Source organism: Protopterus annectens, chromosome 1.part1 (genome assembly GCF_019279795.1).
Source record: "Protopterus annectens isolate FY-2018-M chromosome 1.part1, PAN1.0, whole genome shotgun sequence".
Lineage (NCBI taxonomy): Eukaryota > Metazoa > Chordata > Ceratodontiformes > Protopteridae > Protopterus > Protopterus annectens.
Genome location: NC_056726.1, coordinates 1,373,457,594 through 1,373,477,183, shown reverse-complemented (window position 1 = coordinate 1,373,477,183; position 19,590 = coordinate 1,373,457,594). Strand labels below are relative to the sequence as shown.

Here is a 19,590-nt window from a genome sequence, read left to right as displayed (position 1 = left end):
TAATTAAATATGCCACAAGTTTATGCAATTATTACTATTAATTCAAATGTATACACAATAAAATAAAAGTGTGTGATGCACTGAAAATTTTCATGTTCCACAGTGAACTGCAATGTAATTTATCAGCTTTGAGTTGGATTTTAGGGCACTAATCACAGTCAGCTTGCAATGAGTTCTATTTATACTACATGCAACATGACTTTGTGAGCCATAGACAGCCATTGTAACCTATCCTTCACCCATACCTACCCTACATACATCAGAATAGCACTGTACAAACCAAGAAAATGGTGAACAGAATGGCAACATTTTCACATTGCGAAAGTTTTATGAATCCTGAATGCATGCATTCATGTATGCAAAAGCATGCGTTTGTGTCCGCATGTGTGTGCGTGTGTGTGTGTGCGTGCGAGCGTGTATATGCACACATGCTGCGAGTGTGAATTTGTGTGTGTGTGTGTGTGTGTGTGTGTGTGTGTATGTGTGTGTGTGTGTGTGTGTGCGTGTGTGTGTGTATGTGCATGCTGTTGAACACTATTTCCAAAGTTCAGTTCACGACTGTTTGATTGCATGTATACTGAATCTGCTAATATTGTTGGAAAACCACAAAATTGGATTATATTCTTTAGAATCAGTACTGTGGTGATGGCTTTAATAATTTTATTATTGCAGTTCACTGTATATGTAAACAAACCGTTAAATGACTAGTAATACTCTGCTACAATATTATGCCATTTCTGTTTGCCACTTATAGGATGCTTCACTACATTATCACTAAGTATTACAGATCATTACTTGCTGTAAAAACAGCTTATTAGTCAGAAAGCTTGGAGAATCAACATAATTTTATATTTGTTAACAGTAATGTGCAAATTACTGCACTGCTCCTTCTGAGCTTTGAAACATTGTTTTTCTATCTGTGTAGCTTGTTGTCTGCACTGGATGAAATTTACACGTTGAGTTACGCAATGGTTTCAAAGTACTTCTGTTTTTCATCACTTAGTAAATACAGACTGGTAAGCATATTTGTAGGCCAGATTAAAATGTCCCATTGCAGTTCATAGTTTTGGTTCTGTATGACAAAATTAGAGCATAAGTATGCAAAGAATAATAAATAAATAAATACACAGACAATGTAACTTAACTAAATTTAAATTATGCTTCTTCCTATGTCTGTTATCAAAGCAGGAACTTATGTGGGCTGGAACGTACCATTGAGACTACTTCTGTCAATCAGTGATGTGTCTGCTGGCCAATAAACCCCGTCTCCATGTCGACCTGCTAAGTAGAAAAAGAGTAGTCAGAATGACAGAAAGCCAAAGAATAATTAGCCTTAAAAGCACCATACTACAATTAACGTATTAATAATAGGAACATTTATTATCTGTGTCCATGATTCAGTTTTGTAAAGTTTACTTAGTCTCACAATTGTTACGTTTTACAAAGTTGGTTACAGAAGAAAAGGCTAAAGAAGAAAATGTAGATGAACGATAACTCTCAACCCCTCAGAAGAAGCAATCCGGGCAAAGCCAAAATTCATGGGTGGAAAAAAGGCCCAAAAAAAAAGATAGATTTTAAATATTACTTCTATAAACTTTCAAAATTTGTAGAATAACAGGTTTTAAATTATTATGTATCTTTTCAAGGATATGGAGTTTGAAACTCAAAAGTTTGTCATTATTTAGTATTATTTAGTGATTTCAATCCTCAATAATTTGACAGAAAACAACACATTTTATGAGGAACAGACCTAAAATATGCAGCAGAAATCTGGACATTCTGTGAAAATCTGGACAGTTGTGAGGTATGAATTATGAACATACTTTATCTAATGGCTAGTAACATTTTGAACATATTTGGTAGTTATCTCTCACTAGATCTAACAACACTGACATTGCTTTTCATGCATTTAGTATAAAATCAGAATGTTGATCATTTTGTGGAATGACAGGAAAGGACTTAGGACTATAGTATTCCAATTTTGTTTTGAATTACCTGATTTCATGTTTTGCTGGAAATGAATGGACACAAACAGACACATGTGCACATACACACACACACACACACACACACACACACACACACACATATGTATACACACCCAAATAAACATGCATGCACATGATACACATAAAAACATGCATGCATTCACACACACACACACACACACACACACACACGCACACACGCACACACGCACACACACACACACACACATACACACATGCACACACACCCAAATAAACATGCATGCACACGATACACATAAAAACATGCACGCATTCACACAAACACACACACAATCAAACTCAAGGACACACTCACCCATATATATGCACACACACACACACACACACACACACACACACACACACACACACACACACATACACACACACACACACACACACACACACACACACACACACACACACACACACACACGTGCATACACACCCAAATAAACATGTATGCACACAATGATACACATAAAAACATGCATGCATTCACACACACACACACACACACACACACACACACACACACACACACACACACACACACACACACATACACACACACGCACCCCCCCCACACACACACATGCACACAGACATGTATAGCCAAAAAAATGAAGTGTGCACACAAATACACTTTCATGCACAGATGCCGACATGCACATGCATTAAAAAATAGTTGTTTTATTGGCAGGATAATAACAAAGATTTTATAAAAGAAAACACTGGAGATATAGCCTTTATGAACTAGGTTCAGAAAAATCTATGACAAAGTATAAGAAAGTCTGTATTCCAATGATCTAGTTCTCCAAGCAAATATACTAAAATTACATGTAGTGCATGGAGCACCCAGATTACACTCCAAAATTAGGAAAATGATGAGCTTGTTAATCACCTTTTTCACATCAGAAAGGTACTTAATAAGCTTTTATTAAGCACCATTAACAACTGTAATGACCGGATATCACACTGGAGATTGACAGCAAACAGTGTCAGCCATAAAAAATAGCTTTAGAAAGTCAGGTAGCCTTAAAAGTGCTAGATACTTCACTCTATCACACTTACATAATATGTGTCAGAATGACACATCTTAACAGCTTTTAAAACTGTTCTTTCTTCAATGGAATACTTTCTTTCTTTCTTTCTTTCTTTCTTTCTTTCTTTCTTTCTTTCTTTCCTTCTTTCTTTGTTTCTTTCTGTCTGCTTGACAGTGCTAAACTGTTTTACCACATTTTAAAAGACTTTGAAAAACAGTAAAACACTTCATACTCTTATACTACACAGGTAGCAGGCTGGCATGACCAGGACTACAGTCTCTTCCTCTCCAAGATGGACGATCTGGCAAATGACACACACTTTCACTCTTCCCTGCCTACATCTTCCCACTCACAAACTAATATATGAACTTCAATCGGTTGTGTCATAATAAAGGCTTTATTCCTCCACACCACAGAGCTAAGCACATACTTGTTGGCCTGACTGGCACCCCAATCTCCCTCCCTCAGGATGGCCCAATCACCAAATTTCATTCACCATCATCTTCTTCTGCCTGGCTCTTCCAGTGTCAGGCAAGTTTTCAAACATTCAGGGCTTTATCACTTTGTGCCACATAGCTGGGCATGTGCAGTAGAAGTTTTCGCCTTGCCTGCATTAGCAGTGACATGGTTCCAACAGCTGTCTGGCCTTGGAAAGAGCAAGCTTGGGAGGAATGTAAGTGAATGGCTAATGCCAACATGCCCTGTCTAGGGTGACTCAGTTAGTAGAGCTCTACTACAGGAGGGCCAATAAGGCAGAAGGCCTGGAAATTCAGCTCCTTCAGTAAGTACTCCAGCAAAGTTCAAGCCTGTCAATTAGTAAAGAGCACTTTAGCTAAACATGATTGGTTGTGCAAAGCATGCATGCACACTGGCTGAGTATAGTGAGCAATGTATTACACTTCCTGGCTCATGATGAGAGTGTCAAAAACAGTGTTTTCTAACCACCACTATGGATAAAAGTCATGATCCAGGGTTCCTGCCTATCTCCTCTGTTATTCTTGGATTCCAGGGATCAGGGGAAAGGAAAGAAGAGGAAGGAATAGCATGTACGGGGTGTCAGTGAGCGTCATACCCATGTGAGAGGTAGAGAGAGCACAAAAGATATTTAAAAATGTACTAAATGTATAAAAAAGGTGCATGATGGAATGCAGGAAGTGAGAGCAAAACATTCAAAAATAATATTTTATCAAGATTCGAGTTATTTAGTGAAATTCAATATAAATGACTTCATTAATATCAATGCAAAAGTGTTAAGGAATTCAAACAGAAAAACCTGAAAAACAGTGATTATCAGGGGCATTGTCTCATCCACATCAGATTATTTATATGCACTATTATCACCGTCATACAACTGTAGACTAATGGCAGATACCCGAAGAAAAACAAATTTCACCGGACCATATTTATAGGACTCCCCTAAAACATATAAAAACACATAGAATGAATAAACTAACATTCCTTCCCTAGATAATGTAAAATAAACCAGAAAATATTTAGAAGTTATACCCTACTAACCACTGTAGCTGTACAGGCAATCCCTTTTCCATGTGGTTTGTGCACAACTCTAGAACTGTCATCTGAAATACCTCATGCTAATAATGACACAAACCAGTCATGTTCTAACCAAATATAAGCAAATAAATAAAAAATAACAAATCATTTTTGCTGTCAGATGATTCCTTTAAACTTCTCAGTGAAACTACATGCAAAAGTATATAAGGACTTAGTCATACTTAAGTAACTGTTTAAAATACGGATATAATATTGGACATTTTGTTTAAGATTTTAATTTAATTATTGTCAGAAAACATGGAAATGTATGCAACACATGTACAGAATATCCTAGTAATTTATTTATCAGTTTATAGTATTATTTTTGATTATTAATTTTATAGTGTATTATTTTATTGTATATCCCTTGTACAACTAGTACTGGTTGGTTTTAATTCCATTTTGATTCTAATGTGCAAAATTCAGCTTTATTAGATAAACATAGACTTCAACTTGATGTCTTTTGCAAATCAGAGCAGATTTTTGTATGGTTGTGGGTGAGATTCAAAAGATCTGTTCACTTTAACTTTTGCTGAGCTTTCCAGCCTATACTTAGCCAATAGCCATATGTCATAATTTTAAGCTGTCATGAATAATTAAGCATATTAGTGGACTGATCCAAGCAACAAGGGGTGTTTGTAGCTGCCACCCAATTAATGATCAACTGCCTCCAGCAACCTTTCAGTGTTATCTAAGCAGAACCATGGTCAGTAGCTGGATAAGGCAAGAGAAGTAAATGAAAAAAAATTATGCCTGCTAACCACTGTAGCTATACAGGCAATGTCTTTTCCATTTAGTTTGTGCACATTTGGTAAGCGGTCTACTGGAAATCTTGTCATTTAATGCTGAACTCCTAAACTGCAGCAAGGCCTGACCTGCAGTCCAGAGATGTGTTACAGACATTTCTGAAGCATGCCACTGGCTAGCACAGGAGTAGGATTGAGCCTTGAGGCTACAGTCTGCATATCTTCCATATGTCCACATGGGTTTTCAACATCTGCGGTGTCTTCTTCCCACATCTCAAAGACAAGTGAATTGCTTATCTAAAAAAAAATGGCTGTTTGGTGATGTGTGTCTGTTGTGAGCATTTAAATCTATGCCATGATGGAAAAGCATTCTGTACACAACTGATTTTCTGACTTAGGCCTGTTAATTTTTGGGAATAGCAAAAGGTTTGTCAATCATTCTGAAGGAACCAGAAATTAAAGGAAGGAAGGTAGGAAAAAGGGAATAAATAGAATTTGTTTGCATTTGTACTTCTTTATAATAAAAAAAAAATAAATTATTAGTACACATAACTTGTTGAAATAACTTTAAGGATTTACTAAATAAAATTTGTAATAAATATGATCCATAAGACATAAATACTATTCTTTATAGAGAACACCTATAACCTTTTACCTGCAAGTGATACAAAATATCAAATGAGAATATACAGCTCAAGTGCAGGTTTGCAAAATACAGTTCATAATCATTTTATAGACTTAAAGGATAACCATGGTGAGAAATGGAAAAAGTACACCCCTTAAATATTGCTTTGATCTTCTGTACAGCAATAATCCCTCTATGTCCCCTAATTTGGTTAGTAATATTACATTTGCTCATGGAGAGGAAGTGATTTTGTTTATCAGCCAAGATTTCTTCACAGTTTATGCTTTAGACCTTCAATATATGGCACTGTTTTAACGTCAGTTCATTATTACCAATGACCTGCAATGGCAACACACCAGAGTAATACTATATTTGGGTATGCCTTGAGACAACATCAGCATTCTTAATCTGCTTCCATTCTTGTTTACTGCTAGACATTACAGTTTATGGTCCTATTCTGACTCAGCAAAAATGCAGCCTAATATATATATATATATATATATATATATATATATATATATACACATACATATATATATATATATATATATATATATATATATATATATACACATACATATATATATATATATATATATATACATATATATATTTATATATATATATATATATATATATATATATACACATACATATACATATATATATATATATATATATATATATATATATATATATATATATATATATATGTTTACATGCATGCATGTATGTATGTATGTATGTAAGCATCTGCCTGTCTATCTATCTATCTATCTATCTATCTGTTTAGTTTTTGTTTTTTCACAGGCTCTAAATGTTTTCTGTGTAAGAACTCCTCCATTTCTGAAACACTGATAGCCCATATTCAATAAACCCTAAACTAAGTGTACACTGTTCTGAGTGAACAGACAAGTATAACTCACACCTTCTTCCTCCTAATTTTAGTTTTCCTACTGATTTTCTTGCAGCCTTAAATATTGAGGGGTTTCATAAAGGTTACCACAAAGTGTAGACTACATGTACACTTAGTGTAATCTCTCTGAGTGATTAGAAAGCACAAAAATACGATAAGAATTTTATTGAATACATATCGTGTACACTTACTGTAAGCTTTATTGAATCTGGTCCATTATTATCATAATCATGTGTGTATTATTTGCTTCTGCTCCATGACTTTACTACACAGTTATCTAGGGCGGATAGCTCCTGCAGTCAAAATTACCTTCAGTACTATCTGCAACATGTTAATACATACATATATATATATATATATATATATATATATATATATATGGGTCTACATTGAATGATCGAAGTTTTGTAATCTCGAACATTTAAAAAAAGAAAAAGAAACAAAAACAAATTAAAAGACATATATGTTGGGGGGCAAGCACCCCTGCACCCCCCACACCCCCCACTATTAAAATATACCAACTCCGAGATCGCACTATAGCGAGGAAAAGGGAATATTCCTGTTCCGCGCTGTACGGAGATCACCATTTAAATGTTCAAAGTTTTACAACTTTGATCATATGGTTTCGGCCATATGAAATTCGATGTTCTGAACTTCGATCATTTAACTAGGACCCATATGTGTATGTGTGTGTGTGTGTGTGTGTGTGTGTGTGTATATATATATATATATATATATATATATATATATATTTTATATATATATAAATATATATATATATATATATATATATATATACATACATATATATATATATATATATATATATATATATATATATATATATATATAAAATGTTAGGATAGAAATAAATAAAGCAAGGTTTCAAAGAAAGGCAAACAGATATCCAAAGAAAGAAACTACAAAATCAATAGAAATGGAAAACAGAAAGAAAAACATGAAATTAATCTTTCTTTGTATGCATTATGTTAGGTTTCCGATTAAAGAAAAATTAACATTTTGCTGATTGCTGTCATTTAATTTTCTATACTGCAAAGTCAAGTGAACAGATGGTATAGAGCAGGTCAGGTTTTAGTATTTGTTTTTTTATTCAAATTGTATCACATTTCTATTTCATGGTGTATTTAAAGAGTGCACTCCTTTTACGATGGAATTTTATATTGCTTAAATGTATACAGAGATATTCATTATCTCCAGGATCTCTTTGTTTCCCACACATAGAAAAAAGTACAGTTTTGTACCTACCATAAATGTAGATGTTCGAGTGTTCACCCTGCTGCAGTCATCACACTTGGGTTATCCTGCCATCAGGCGGTCCCGCAGTCGGCCCGAATTCCTAAGTCTTGGTCCGGCGTCAGTTGCTGTCTCTTCTTCCCTGACGTCAGTGCATCAGGGGTATAAAAGAGGCATCCGACGCCATTTTCTTCAGTTTTTCTTGCCCCAGATGTCAGGTGCCCCCAAAAGGTAGGCAAAAAAAAAAAAAAAAAAAAATATATATATATATATACATATGGCTATATAAAAATAAAACAAAACCCTTAGGTACAAGTAAATACACCACAGAGGTAGTATAGGATAAAGTGGTAGAGATAAGTTCAGCTAGTTCAGAGGGGATGGAGGGAGGGTAACCTGGACTGCAGCAGGGTGAACACTCGAACATCTACATTTATGGTAGGTACAAAACTGTACTATGTTCATCGTGTTACCCTGCTGCAGTCATCACACTTGGGTAGAATCCCAAAGCTAAGGATGGGAGGTGGAATCAAACAGGCTTAGAAGAAGCTAATAGGCCCTGCAAAACTGCAGTGGCAAAACCAGCTCTAGTCTTAGAATAAAGAGGTAAATGTTAGTGTTTGGTGAAGGTGTGCACTGAACTCCAAGTAGCAGCTTCCAGAATATCCTTGGTTGGCACTCCCCTGAGAAGGCTGCTGATGTAGCTGTAGCCCTGGTAGAGTGGGACCTAATGTTAGCAGGTACTGGTTTCCCATGATGTGTGTAGCAGAAACATATGCAATGTCCTATCCATTTTGAAATGGTCTGTTTTGAGATAGCTTTTCCTTGTAATCCTGTAGCATAGGCTACAAAGAGCTGGTCAGTTTTTCTGAAAGCCTTAGTTTTATCCAAGTAGTAACGTAAATGCCTGTGAATGTCCAAAGAGTGCAGGAGTCTTTCTCCTTTGTTCTGGTGATTTGGGAAGAAGGTGGGCAAGTGAATGGTTTGGTTTAGGGCCACACTGGATACCACCTTTGGCATAAAGGAAGGATTAGTTCATAGAGAAACTCTGTCTTGATGAAAAATGATGAAAGGTTCCACTGCCATTAGTGCCTGTAGCTCTGAGTCTCTTCTAGCTGAGGTTATTGCTAGTAGTAGGGCAGTTTTCCATGAAAGAAATTTTAAATCAGTTGAAAAAGCTAGTTCAAAAGGCGGCAGTGTAAGCTTTTCCAGGACAAAGTTGAGGTCCCAAGTAAGTGTTGGAGCTCTCCTTAGCGGTCTTAAGTTCTTAGCCCCTCTGAGGTACTGTCTTAGGAGTGGATGCGAAAATAAAGGAGGATCCATGCTGTAATGAGCTGAAATTGCTGAGGAGTGGATCTTAATAGATGAAAAGGAAAGCCCTTTGTGTAACATCTCACTTAAATATTGTAGGATCTGAGGAATGTTTGGCTCCAGGGGATTTAGGCCTTTAGCCTGGTTCCAGGCGCAAAATCTTTTCCATTTGTGTGAACAGGTTTTCCTGGTGCTGGGCCTCCTGACCTCCAGAATGACATCCATAACAGCTTTGGATAAAGGTGTTGGCTGTTTGTTTAGGTAATTTGCCATGCAGCCAGGTTTAGAGTCTTGAGCTGGCTGTGTAGAATCAGATTGTCTCGCTGGGTGAGCAGGTGAGGAATTTGTGGCAAAATCCATGGTGGGCCCTAGGCCATGTTCCTTAAAATTGGATACCAATGTTGGCGTGGCCAGTCTGGTGCAACGAGAATCATTTGTGGCCTCTCTAATCTGACTTTCAGCAGTACCTTTGCTAGAAGAGGCAGTGGAGGGAAGGCATATACTGTTAATGTTTTCCAACTAAATGAGAGGGCGTCCAATTTCCAAGATAGTGGGTGGAAGGTCCTTGTGCAAAATTTTTGAAGTTGGTGGTTGTGGGGGCTTGCAAACAGATCTATGTCTGGGCATCCCCATTTTTGAGCTATCATTGCAAATACTTGTGGATCTAGTTTCCATCCGTGTGGATCTATGATGTTTCTGCTGAGGTCATCTGCCAATGTGTTTTTCTTTCCTGGCAGGAATTGTGCTTGTAATTGAACCTGGTAAGACAGTGCAGTGTTCCACAAGGTCATTGCTTGCCTGCATAGAGGATAGGAATGTGTGCCCCCTTGCTTGTTTATGTACCACATAACTGTGGTGATGTCTGTCCTTATTAGTAGTTGTGCTGGGTGTAGAAGGTCCTTGAAAGCTGTGGCATTCTGCACTGCTAGCATTTCTTTTTGATTGATATGCAGGTGTCTCTGATCTGTAGTCCATTTGCCCTGAATGCACTGTCCTGCCATGTGTGCTCCCCAGGCATAGTCTGATGCATCTGTTGTCATAGTTTGCCTGGCTGTGGGTAAGGTGAAAGGCTGACCCTTGTTGAGATGACATGCCTGTGCCCACCATAGAAACTCCTGTTGAAGGCAGGGAATGAATGGAATCATTGTTTCCAAGCTGTGGCTGTGCTGAGTCCATACACTTTTCAGGTACCATTGTAATTTCCTCATAAGCAGTTTTGCAAATGGTATTAGTAGTATGCAGGATACCATGAATCCCAAGGCCTGCAGAATTTTTCTTGCAGGGAGTTGGGTCTTTGTTGCCATTATTTTGAAATATTGAAACAGCTGTCATTGTTTGTCTGGCATGAGACAAGCCATCTGGGCTGTTGTATTCAAGCTGGCACCCAGGAATATTATGTTTTGTGAGGGCACTAGTTTTGATTTCTTTTCATTTACTGTGTACCCTAGGCAACTTAGAAGGTGTTTGACAAATGGCAGATGCTGTAAAAAAATGTCCTTGCTTTCTGCTTGAATAAGACAGTTGTCCAGGCATGGGCACATTTGAATTCCTCTTTGTCTGCAGTATGCAATTACTGGTGCCAGGCATTTTGTGAAGACCATGGGAGCAGCAGATAAGCCAAAGGGCAGTGCAGAGAATTGATAATGCGTTGAACCTGCAATGAAGCGGAGGTATCTTCTGCAGTTTTTTCTGATAGGGACATGCAGGTATGCCTCCTTGAGGTCCAAAGTGACTAGCCAAGCATTCTTGCCCAGCATGGGAAGAAGCTGCTGTAGTGTTAGCATCTTGAATTTTGGTACTTGCAGATAGGTGTTCAGAATTGAAAGATCCAGAATGAGTCTCCATGCTTTGCCCTTTCTTGGAACTAGGAAGAGTCTTGAGTAAAATCCTTGTCCTTGCTCCTGTGTAGGTACCTGTTGAATGGCTCTCATGTTCATGAGAGCTGTAATTTGTTTTTGTGCCTCTGCCCATTGATTTGGTGACAGGTTTGGCATTCCTTTGATCCTTGGTAAGGTATGAAAGTGGAATCTGTATCCTTGAGAGACAATGTTTAGAACCCATTTGTCTTTTGTGATGATGTGCCAGTTGTCTGCAAAAAATGCTAGTTTTCCTCCCAAGGGTGTTGCCAGGAGAGATTTACTTGGTAGTTTGAGGATAGAGTCATTGTGTCTGCCTTCTGCTAGCTTGGGGCCTGTCTTCTCCTCCTTTCTGGGTAGCAGAACCCCATTGGCGAGGTTTGTAAGGGCCCTGTGACTGACCTCTGCCCCTTGGGCATCTGTATTTGCCCCTGTGTGATCTGTCTGAAGCTGGAAAGGACCAATTTTTTGTTGGCCAATTTCTGCTGAAGCGAGGGGGTTGTACATGCAAGAAATCCTTGACCGTTTGCATAGATTTAGCCTTATCCTCCATTTTCTTTAAAACCTCTTCTGCTTTGACACCAAATAATATATCCTGTTGTAAAGGTGCATCTAATAATTTTGCTTTAACATGGTCAGGGAGGGTTTGCTCTTTTAACCAAGCATGTCTATGAATGACAGAGCCAGTAACAGTTGCTGTACAGGAAGCTTCCAGTGAATCAAATCCGCATTGTAAAGTATGCTTGCCCACCTGTTCAGCTGCATGCAACAGATCCTGCATTTCCTTGAATTCAGGCTGTTCTGAATGTGTGCTCATTTTTTGTTTTAACTGAGACATCAGGAATTGTTGATATTTCAACATGTGAAACTGGCAATTTAATGCTCTCATAGCCAGAGTTGCTGAGGTGTATATTTTCTTTCCCCATCTATCTAGGGCTCTGGAATCTCTTTCAGAGGGCACAGGATTTTTAGCCATAGAAGCTTTTGCTCCCTTAGGACCCTGGGATATGGTTTCTGGGTCAGCTACAGGGCTTTTATAAAGGAATTTGTGTGAGTCAGGTACTCTGTAGTATCTGTCAGGTTTGGCTGTTGCAGGAGGTAGAGAATCTGGATTTAAACTAGACTCCAAGTAGACATCATCCACAATATCTAAAACAGGAGGGATAGCAAGAGGTCTGTGCTGGGGTACTAAAAGGAACTCTCTGAGCCTTTTCTTAGAATCTGAGAAATCCTGGCCTTCCCAGTGGAAATGTTCCCTCATGGTATGTAATGTTTCCCCAAAGGAGTAGTCTTCAGGGGGAGATGCTGAGGGAATAGAGTCTTCAGCATCAGAATCCTCATAAGGTGGAAAAGTGTAATCCTGTTCCTCAGAAGAATCTGAGGAGAGAGAAACCCAGATGCGTAATCCTCCTCTTGTCTTGGTCTTTAATCAGGAGGGGGATGGGAACCCCTGATAAGGGTAATTAAATCTTCAGCCATCTTAAGCATCTGTTTCTCAGGCATGGGGCCTTGACCTGTAGACTGAAGAACAGTTTTCTTAGGTTTTAAAGGAGTTTTACGCTTAGCTTAAGATTTAATGGTGAGTGTAGTCAGTCTGAAGACACCTTCTGCAACCGAAGGTGTTTCCTCTGCACCGGTGTCTAATTCTGCTCCGGTGTCAGTAGATGGCTGCGTCGGCCTAGTAGACTCCGCTTGGGAGTCGGCAGCTGCCTGGGGTTCCAGCTCTGCGGTCGTCAGGGGCTGCATAGGCGCCTCACTGTAAACCGGAGAACCAGCGACATGCCCAGCTGAGGCCTCGGGATCTGGCTTATTCCTAGGCTGCCTGTCCTTATCCTTGCATTTTTTATTAATTGCGGTCATCGGCTGCTCCGACGGCATGATATAATTAAATTTCCTACCAAAGTAATGCCGTGCAAAGTCAAAACAGTGTTTGATAGTGCGTTTATTAAACCTAGCACAAAACCGACAACCTGTGACATCGTCGTCTGGGCCTAGGCAAGGAATACAATAGGAATGGAAGTCCTTATGAGGTATTTGCTTCCCACAAGAAATGCAATTGCTAACTTTTTCTGACATCGGACTGAGGCAAGAAAATGTTCCCCAGCGGGGTACTTAGCTTTATTGAAGACTTTGGACTAAAATTCAAATCAAAAATCTCAGGTGTCGGCCGCGCGGCAAGAAAGACTGAAGAAAATGGCGTTGGATGCCTCTTATATACCCCTGGCACACTGACGTCAGGGAAGAAGCGACAGCAACCGACACCGGACCAAGACTTTGGAATTCGGGCTGACTGCGGGACCGCCTGACGGCAGGATAACCCAAGTGTGATGACTGCAGCAGGGTGACATGATGAACATCCTGCAATCACAAACTGCCATATATATTAAATAGTGAGTAGATCATGTAATAAAATGTTTAATTTCATATACTTTGCTGGTATTAACAGGTAAAAAAATGTCTGTCTGGTCAACTGTAATATATAAAGAGCAACTGCTATATGGAAAAATCCCAGTCAGTCTAGAAGATGGAAGACATATGGGTGCCAGCTGAAGTGTTCATATTAGAAGTTTATAGCTGGAAAGTTTTGTCCTACGTTTCTTCCTCTTTTATGAGTAGATTGGCATGTGGAAGGAAGAATTGTAGAAAAAAATTCAGTCATTACTTAAAATGGGCCAATGTTTTTAAACATCAAATTATTTGTGCCACAGGTGACCAGAAGCAGATATTACCCTGTTACTCACTCAGACTTGTTAGTTGTTGTTCTGTAATAAATTTGTTCTGTGTTTTCCACTAGCTCTTGCAAAGGAGCATTGTAAAATTGATGCAATAATGTTTTTTTTTTAATCTTTTGGTCAAATTATTGGCTTCCATCTATATATTTTCTTCCACACTGATAATGTGCTTAATTTGTAAAAGAAAAAAGTGAATATGGTACATTACTAATAATATGCCCTGGATGGCAACCATTGGCTTGAAGATAGACATTACAATTGAATGGATTCCTATAAAAGGTAGTACAAAGTGAGACATCCAAAAATGTTGTAAGGAAAAGTCTTACAGATGGACAGATATACAACATTCCTTTCAAAGACTGTTTCACAAAAGACTGGAAAAAAAGGGGGATGTAAAGGCAGATGCTCAGATATGGCTGAAAGATGAACCTTAATGGAGGCGTAAGAAAGGCCAGAGGATAGTAACTCACACAAATACTGAAGAATCCCAAGAGTCAGAACCTGAATAGAAGCCTGGTTCTTGGATTGGTATCAACTAGAAAACCTTTAGCAATTTTCTTTGCCTCTTTTAATACCTGATGAATGCCCTCAGAGAAAAGGTGCCAAAAATAAATTAGAATTCTACGATCCAGGCAGTTGATTGAAGAAGTTAAATGTTGGGGTGCATCAGACTCCTTTTGTCCTGTGTAAGTAAGTCCATTCAATGAGAGAGCTTGTGGTAATTGCTCTTGGACATTTTCAAAAGTAGAGAGGAAACTCTGCTGTATGGGCCAAAATGGAGTCACCGCAATTATCTTTGGAAAGCCCTTCTCTATCTTTAACAGAACTCTGGTTATTAGACAAAACGGTAGAAGAGCATAAATAAACATTCCTATGTGTGAAAATGAAAAGGCAGCTGTCTTCCAGGAGTGCTTGCAAGAGGTCCTGGAGAAGAATTTTTTCAACTTTGTTTTAATGTTAGGCAAACAGGTCTACTTGAGAAGTTTCTCACAGATGGATCAGTTCTTGGAGGTTCCCTCCCCCTGGGCTCAACTTCTATTTGTGAGTGTCTGTACTGGTTCATCTCAGCTTGTCAGCAACACTGTTTTGCTTGGACAGAATGTCAGTAATCTGGAGGGAGAGACTGAACTGAATGGCTAGATCCCAGACTGCCACTGTGAGTCTGCAAATGGGGTAAGACCTAGTTTACCCTGTTTATTCATTAATAGTCGGCCTGCAGTTCAAAGATGGTCTAGAGATTTGATTTCATTTATTAGAGACATCATTTATTTGATATGTATGTGCTTTGACATGTCTTGCTTGTTCCAGAGGCCCTGTACTTTTACTCCTTTGGACACAGCTCCCCAAACAAAGTCTAATGCATCTGTGGTTGCAGACTGGGTAGAAGACGGAAGGAAGAAAGGAATATGTGGGTACAGAGACAATTGATTTATCCACCAATGTAAACTCCCTTTTCACATTCTCAGCACTAAAATTTAAAACAAGAAGAAAGATGGGGATGAGTCCATAGTAATTTGGCAAACCACTGAATTTTTCTCACATAAAGTCTGCTCAACTGAATCACGAGAACTGAAGAGACCATAAAACCTAGAACTCTGAGGTATTTCATGGCAGATGCCTAAGTCTGGTTTGAAAATATCAGAAATTTGTACCTGTAATTCTCAACTTTGTCTTGCAGAGGAAATGTCATCATAAGTGCTGTATCTAGGAGATATCCTAGAAATACTACCTTGAGAGGAGGAGGAGGAGTGAGAGAAGATATTTCTCCTTTCACCTGAAATCCCAGGCTGAAAATTAATTTCATTACTCAAGCCAGAGATTCTTGACAAGCTGTGAAGGAATCTGCAAAAAATCAGGCAGTCATTTAAATAAATGAAAATGTGAATGTCCTCCAAGCTACAGCGGGCTATTACAGGAGACAGACAATTTGTAAACACTCTCAGAGCTGTTGATAAATCAAAGGGCAAAACAGTAAGCTGAAAATGCAACCAAGACACAGAACAGTAAAACATGTGCTTGAAATAGTCTTTGATTGGGATGTCATGATAAACATCCTTCAAAATCAATGTTACTAGAAAACTGGAAGGATGAATAAGGGTAACAGATTGTAGGGAAATAATTTCAAAGTTTTGAATGATGATGTGAAGGTTTGAAACAAGTCTCCAGGTTCTTTCTGTCTTTGACACCAAAACAAAATGTTGAATAAAACGGTTTCCAACTTTTGATCTGGGGGATCAGGTTCAATTACTCCTTAAGACAGCATCTATTTCAGAACAGCCAATTTGACTAGATGAATGTGGAAGGATCGCTTGAAAATGAGGAGAGAGTCCCAGTGTCAGTTGTTCCTTTTTGAATGATTCTTAGTACCTAAGTGTTTGAAGTGGTCAGGTGTCACAAAGGTAAATGGAGACCTAAACTTTGAGAAGGCTTCACTGGATTGCCATGGTGGGAAGGGGAAAATCATGAGAGGGTATGCAGTCAGTCTTGCTTTTAGGGATAAACCACCATTCTTTCTTTCTTGTACCTCCTGTCACTGTGTTTTTTTTTTAATTTTGTTTGTTTGAACCTTGTTGAGATTGTTTGTTTTGCTTCCTAAAAGAGGTTTGACTTTCCTGAATAAATGCTTGTATTATATTTAAGAAAGGAAAGTTGAAAAATCTGAGTAACACCCTGAAGTAACTTTCAGCTTTCATCAAATCCTTTATGGACTTCAACACAAGGTGGCTCAAATAGCAATTCTTTAGTCAGAGGAACATTTACAATTTCAGTTTTAACATCCTCTAGTAAATCCTGTGACCGCAACTACTGCAAACAAGTAAATCTTTTTCAAGACAGAGACAGCGGCTTCAGCTCTGGCACAACATCAGCAGTATCATAAGCACATTTTAAGGAATGACTATCTGAGATACATAGGTTCATAGGTTAGTACTAGGCTAACTGCCCTTGTGAGCCATTGTAAACCTAACCAACTATCCCTTATGAGACTCCCTGCACCTTGTGTTTGTAAGGCAAACATCTTAACCATTAGGCCACCCTCCCAACCTAAATAGCCTTTGCAGGTCTTGAACCCAGGACCCTGTACACTGTAGTCACAGTAGTTAACCACTAAGCCATCACAGCAGTGACATCAGATACCACACAGCACATAGACATTTTAACATATGAAAGAGGAAGCAAAGCAATTACATTGTTTAAATTATCACAAGAAGCAAACCAAACAGATATCTGTGTCTGACAGTTTGCAATTTTAAAGATCAGGGTGCAGGAAAAATAAACATTTTTACAAAGCCTTTTGTCAGAAGGGTTAAGGCTAGCAGATGAAAGACATCTTGTAAAAGTTGAATTTAACAAGGAAATTATTGTGTGCTCTGCCCTGGGGTTAGAAAAAATAAACTTATGGGACTGATGCACTTTATACAACTTATCTTATTTTTGGGGGGAATAGTTGTCTAACTGCCAAGGAAAGTACAGGCTGCAAAAATATGTCCCTAATGTTGGAAGGGCCAGAGGAACAGGCACTAGTTGAGGAAATTCTACCTGTAATAAATCATAATATTGTTGTTGAGATTCAAGCATGTATTTTTGTTCCCTGTGAACAAAAAAACCCTCATTTTGGCACTGGTATTAGAAAAAGACCATTCTTCAGGAGGGTAGTCTGAAGAAAATCTCTTTACACAGTCAGAATCCCTACCTTGGGATTAGGGAGTATGAGAAACACTGTCCCAGTCTAAATCCTGTTCCTCATACTGGGAATCACAATTCTTTCTTATGGGGAGGATTATTATCATTTAGACACAGAGATACTTTGAACAACCTTTTTGCTAAGTTCAACAGTTTTCTGCTTCAGAAATATGTTTAGATGTATGCCTGATCATCCTGTGAGACCCCCCCCCCCGACAGGGAAGAGTGATTCAACACATCCTTGCTACACAGGAAAGAGGATCTTTAGTGTGGTACAGCAATGCTGTACTTCTCTGTACCTTCCAAGAGGCCTGTAAGTTTGATCTACTCTTTCTCCAAAATGTCAGCTGTACAGCCACAGATGACATGACGTCAGTTCCATGATAGCATTCCAAGGAGCAAAAGAAAAGAAAAAATGAAACAGGCCGATCAGAGGGTGACACAGAGGAAACAGGCATGCAAACTGAAGCCTCTTTAATGACACTTTTTCTTCTTGTGCCTCAGGGAGGGATCAGTAGTCTTACTGAGACATTAGTCCCTGTTCTAGATTTATATGTAGTCTCACAAGAGAATAGCAGAGCCAAAAAGCCAGTGATGTCTTTTCAGAAAAAAGAGGACATTTCTGAGAATAACCTTTTAGTGACAAGCACCATACACACTTTCTGTAGACCCTCACAACAAAGCATACCTCTCAACCTCTTAGCCCAAGAAATCTGGACAAAGCCTGATCTAATGGGGGGGCAAAGACCCCAAAACAGGAACAGATTTTAAATATTGCTCTTATAAACTTAGAGAGTAGCTAGAATTACAGTGTTTGTGTTACAATACATTTTCTAAAGGATATGAAGTCTGAAACTCAAATGTATGTCATTATTTAGTGATTTCATTTCTCACATCATCCCAGTGATTCACCAGGAAAAATTAAATTTGATGCAAAAATCTGGACATTCTGCAAAAATCTGGACAGCTGAGACGTATGCAACAAAGTAATATATAAACAGTATACTTTTCCTAGCAAAAATGAACCAAAATGTATGGAATTCCCAGAGGAAGTAAAGTCCGGCTTATAGCCAAAAAAAGTAAAGTACCTGTTAAGTGGTTTGCACAGCTCCAAAGGATCTTTCGTAAACCCTGACAGAATAAATAGTTTGCTTTGATAATATTTTATCAGTATAACACAGTTTTATGCATGAATTCCTTCAGATAAGATATGTATTAAAATATTGCTGTGAAGTAAACAACTTAGCATGACAAACAATCAAAAAAAGTATAACTGCCCAAAAATAAAAATATTATACAGAACATAAAATATTTTCCATCATATTAAAAGACATGAAGGTAATCCCCAATGGGGAATTCATCTGCCCACTGTTGATGAAGTGCTAGCTAACTGTCGATCACCTGATGCCTGTGAAAGAGCATACTGTTCACCAGTAAGAAAGTTCTGAAATTTTTTACGCAATGGTCACTGCCTCCTTACTGCTTCCCTTATGCTTGGCATTGCCTAGGGCACATGAAAGGTGCCCTAAAGCTTTGGAAGCTGTCTAGCTGGTCCAATCCCTTGGTGAGATGTTTCACATAACTTAGGCTACTGCAGCAGTGATTTAATGATGAGCAGCATATAGTATCCTCATCAAGAGAGGCATGTCCCTCCACAATCCTTATAGTCAGTTCCATACAGATAAAGTAAGCTGCTAACTGAATGCTCACAGATTCCTTACCAGAGAAACTTTCTATAATTATTTGTTATCCTTTCATGCATCATAGAAGGAAAACCTAACGTCACAACTATGGCACTGGATAAATGTGCTCTACCTGAAGAATCTATCCAAAAATGCTTGCAAAGGTCCAACAATCACTTAC

General features: G+C 38.4%; 1 protein-coding gene across 1 annotated transcript in view; it reads right to left on the bottom strand.

The window, feature by feature from the left end:
* DCC (DCC netrin 1 receptor) overlaps positions 1 to 19,590 on the bottom strand; it is a 2,283,601-nt gene that overhangs the window by 162,216 nt on the left and 2,101,795 nt on the right. Inside the window, exon 22 of the mRNA XM_044089014.1 lies at positions 1,213 to 1,278. Within this exon, the coding sequence (XP_043944949.1) occupies positions 1,213 to 1,278 (66 nt within the window). The remainder of the gene's footprint in view (positions 1 to 1,212; positions 1,279 to 19,590) is intronic.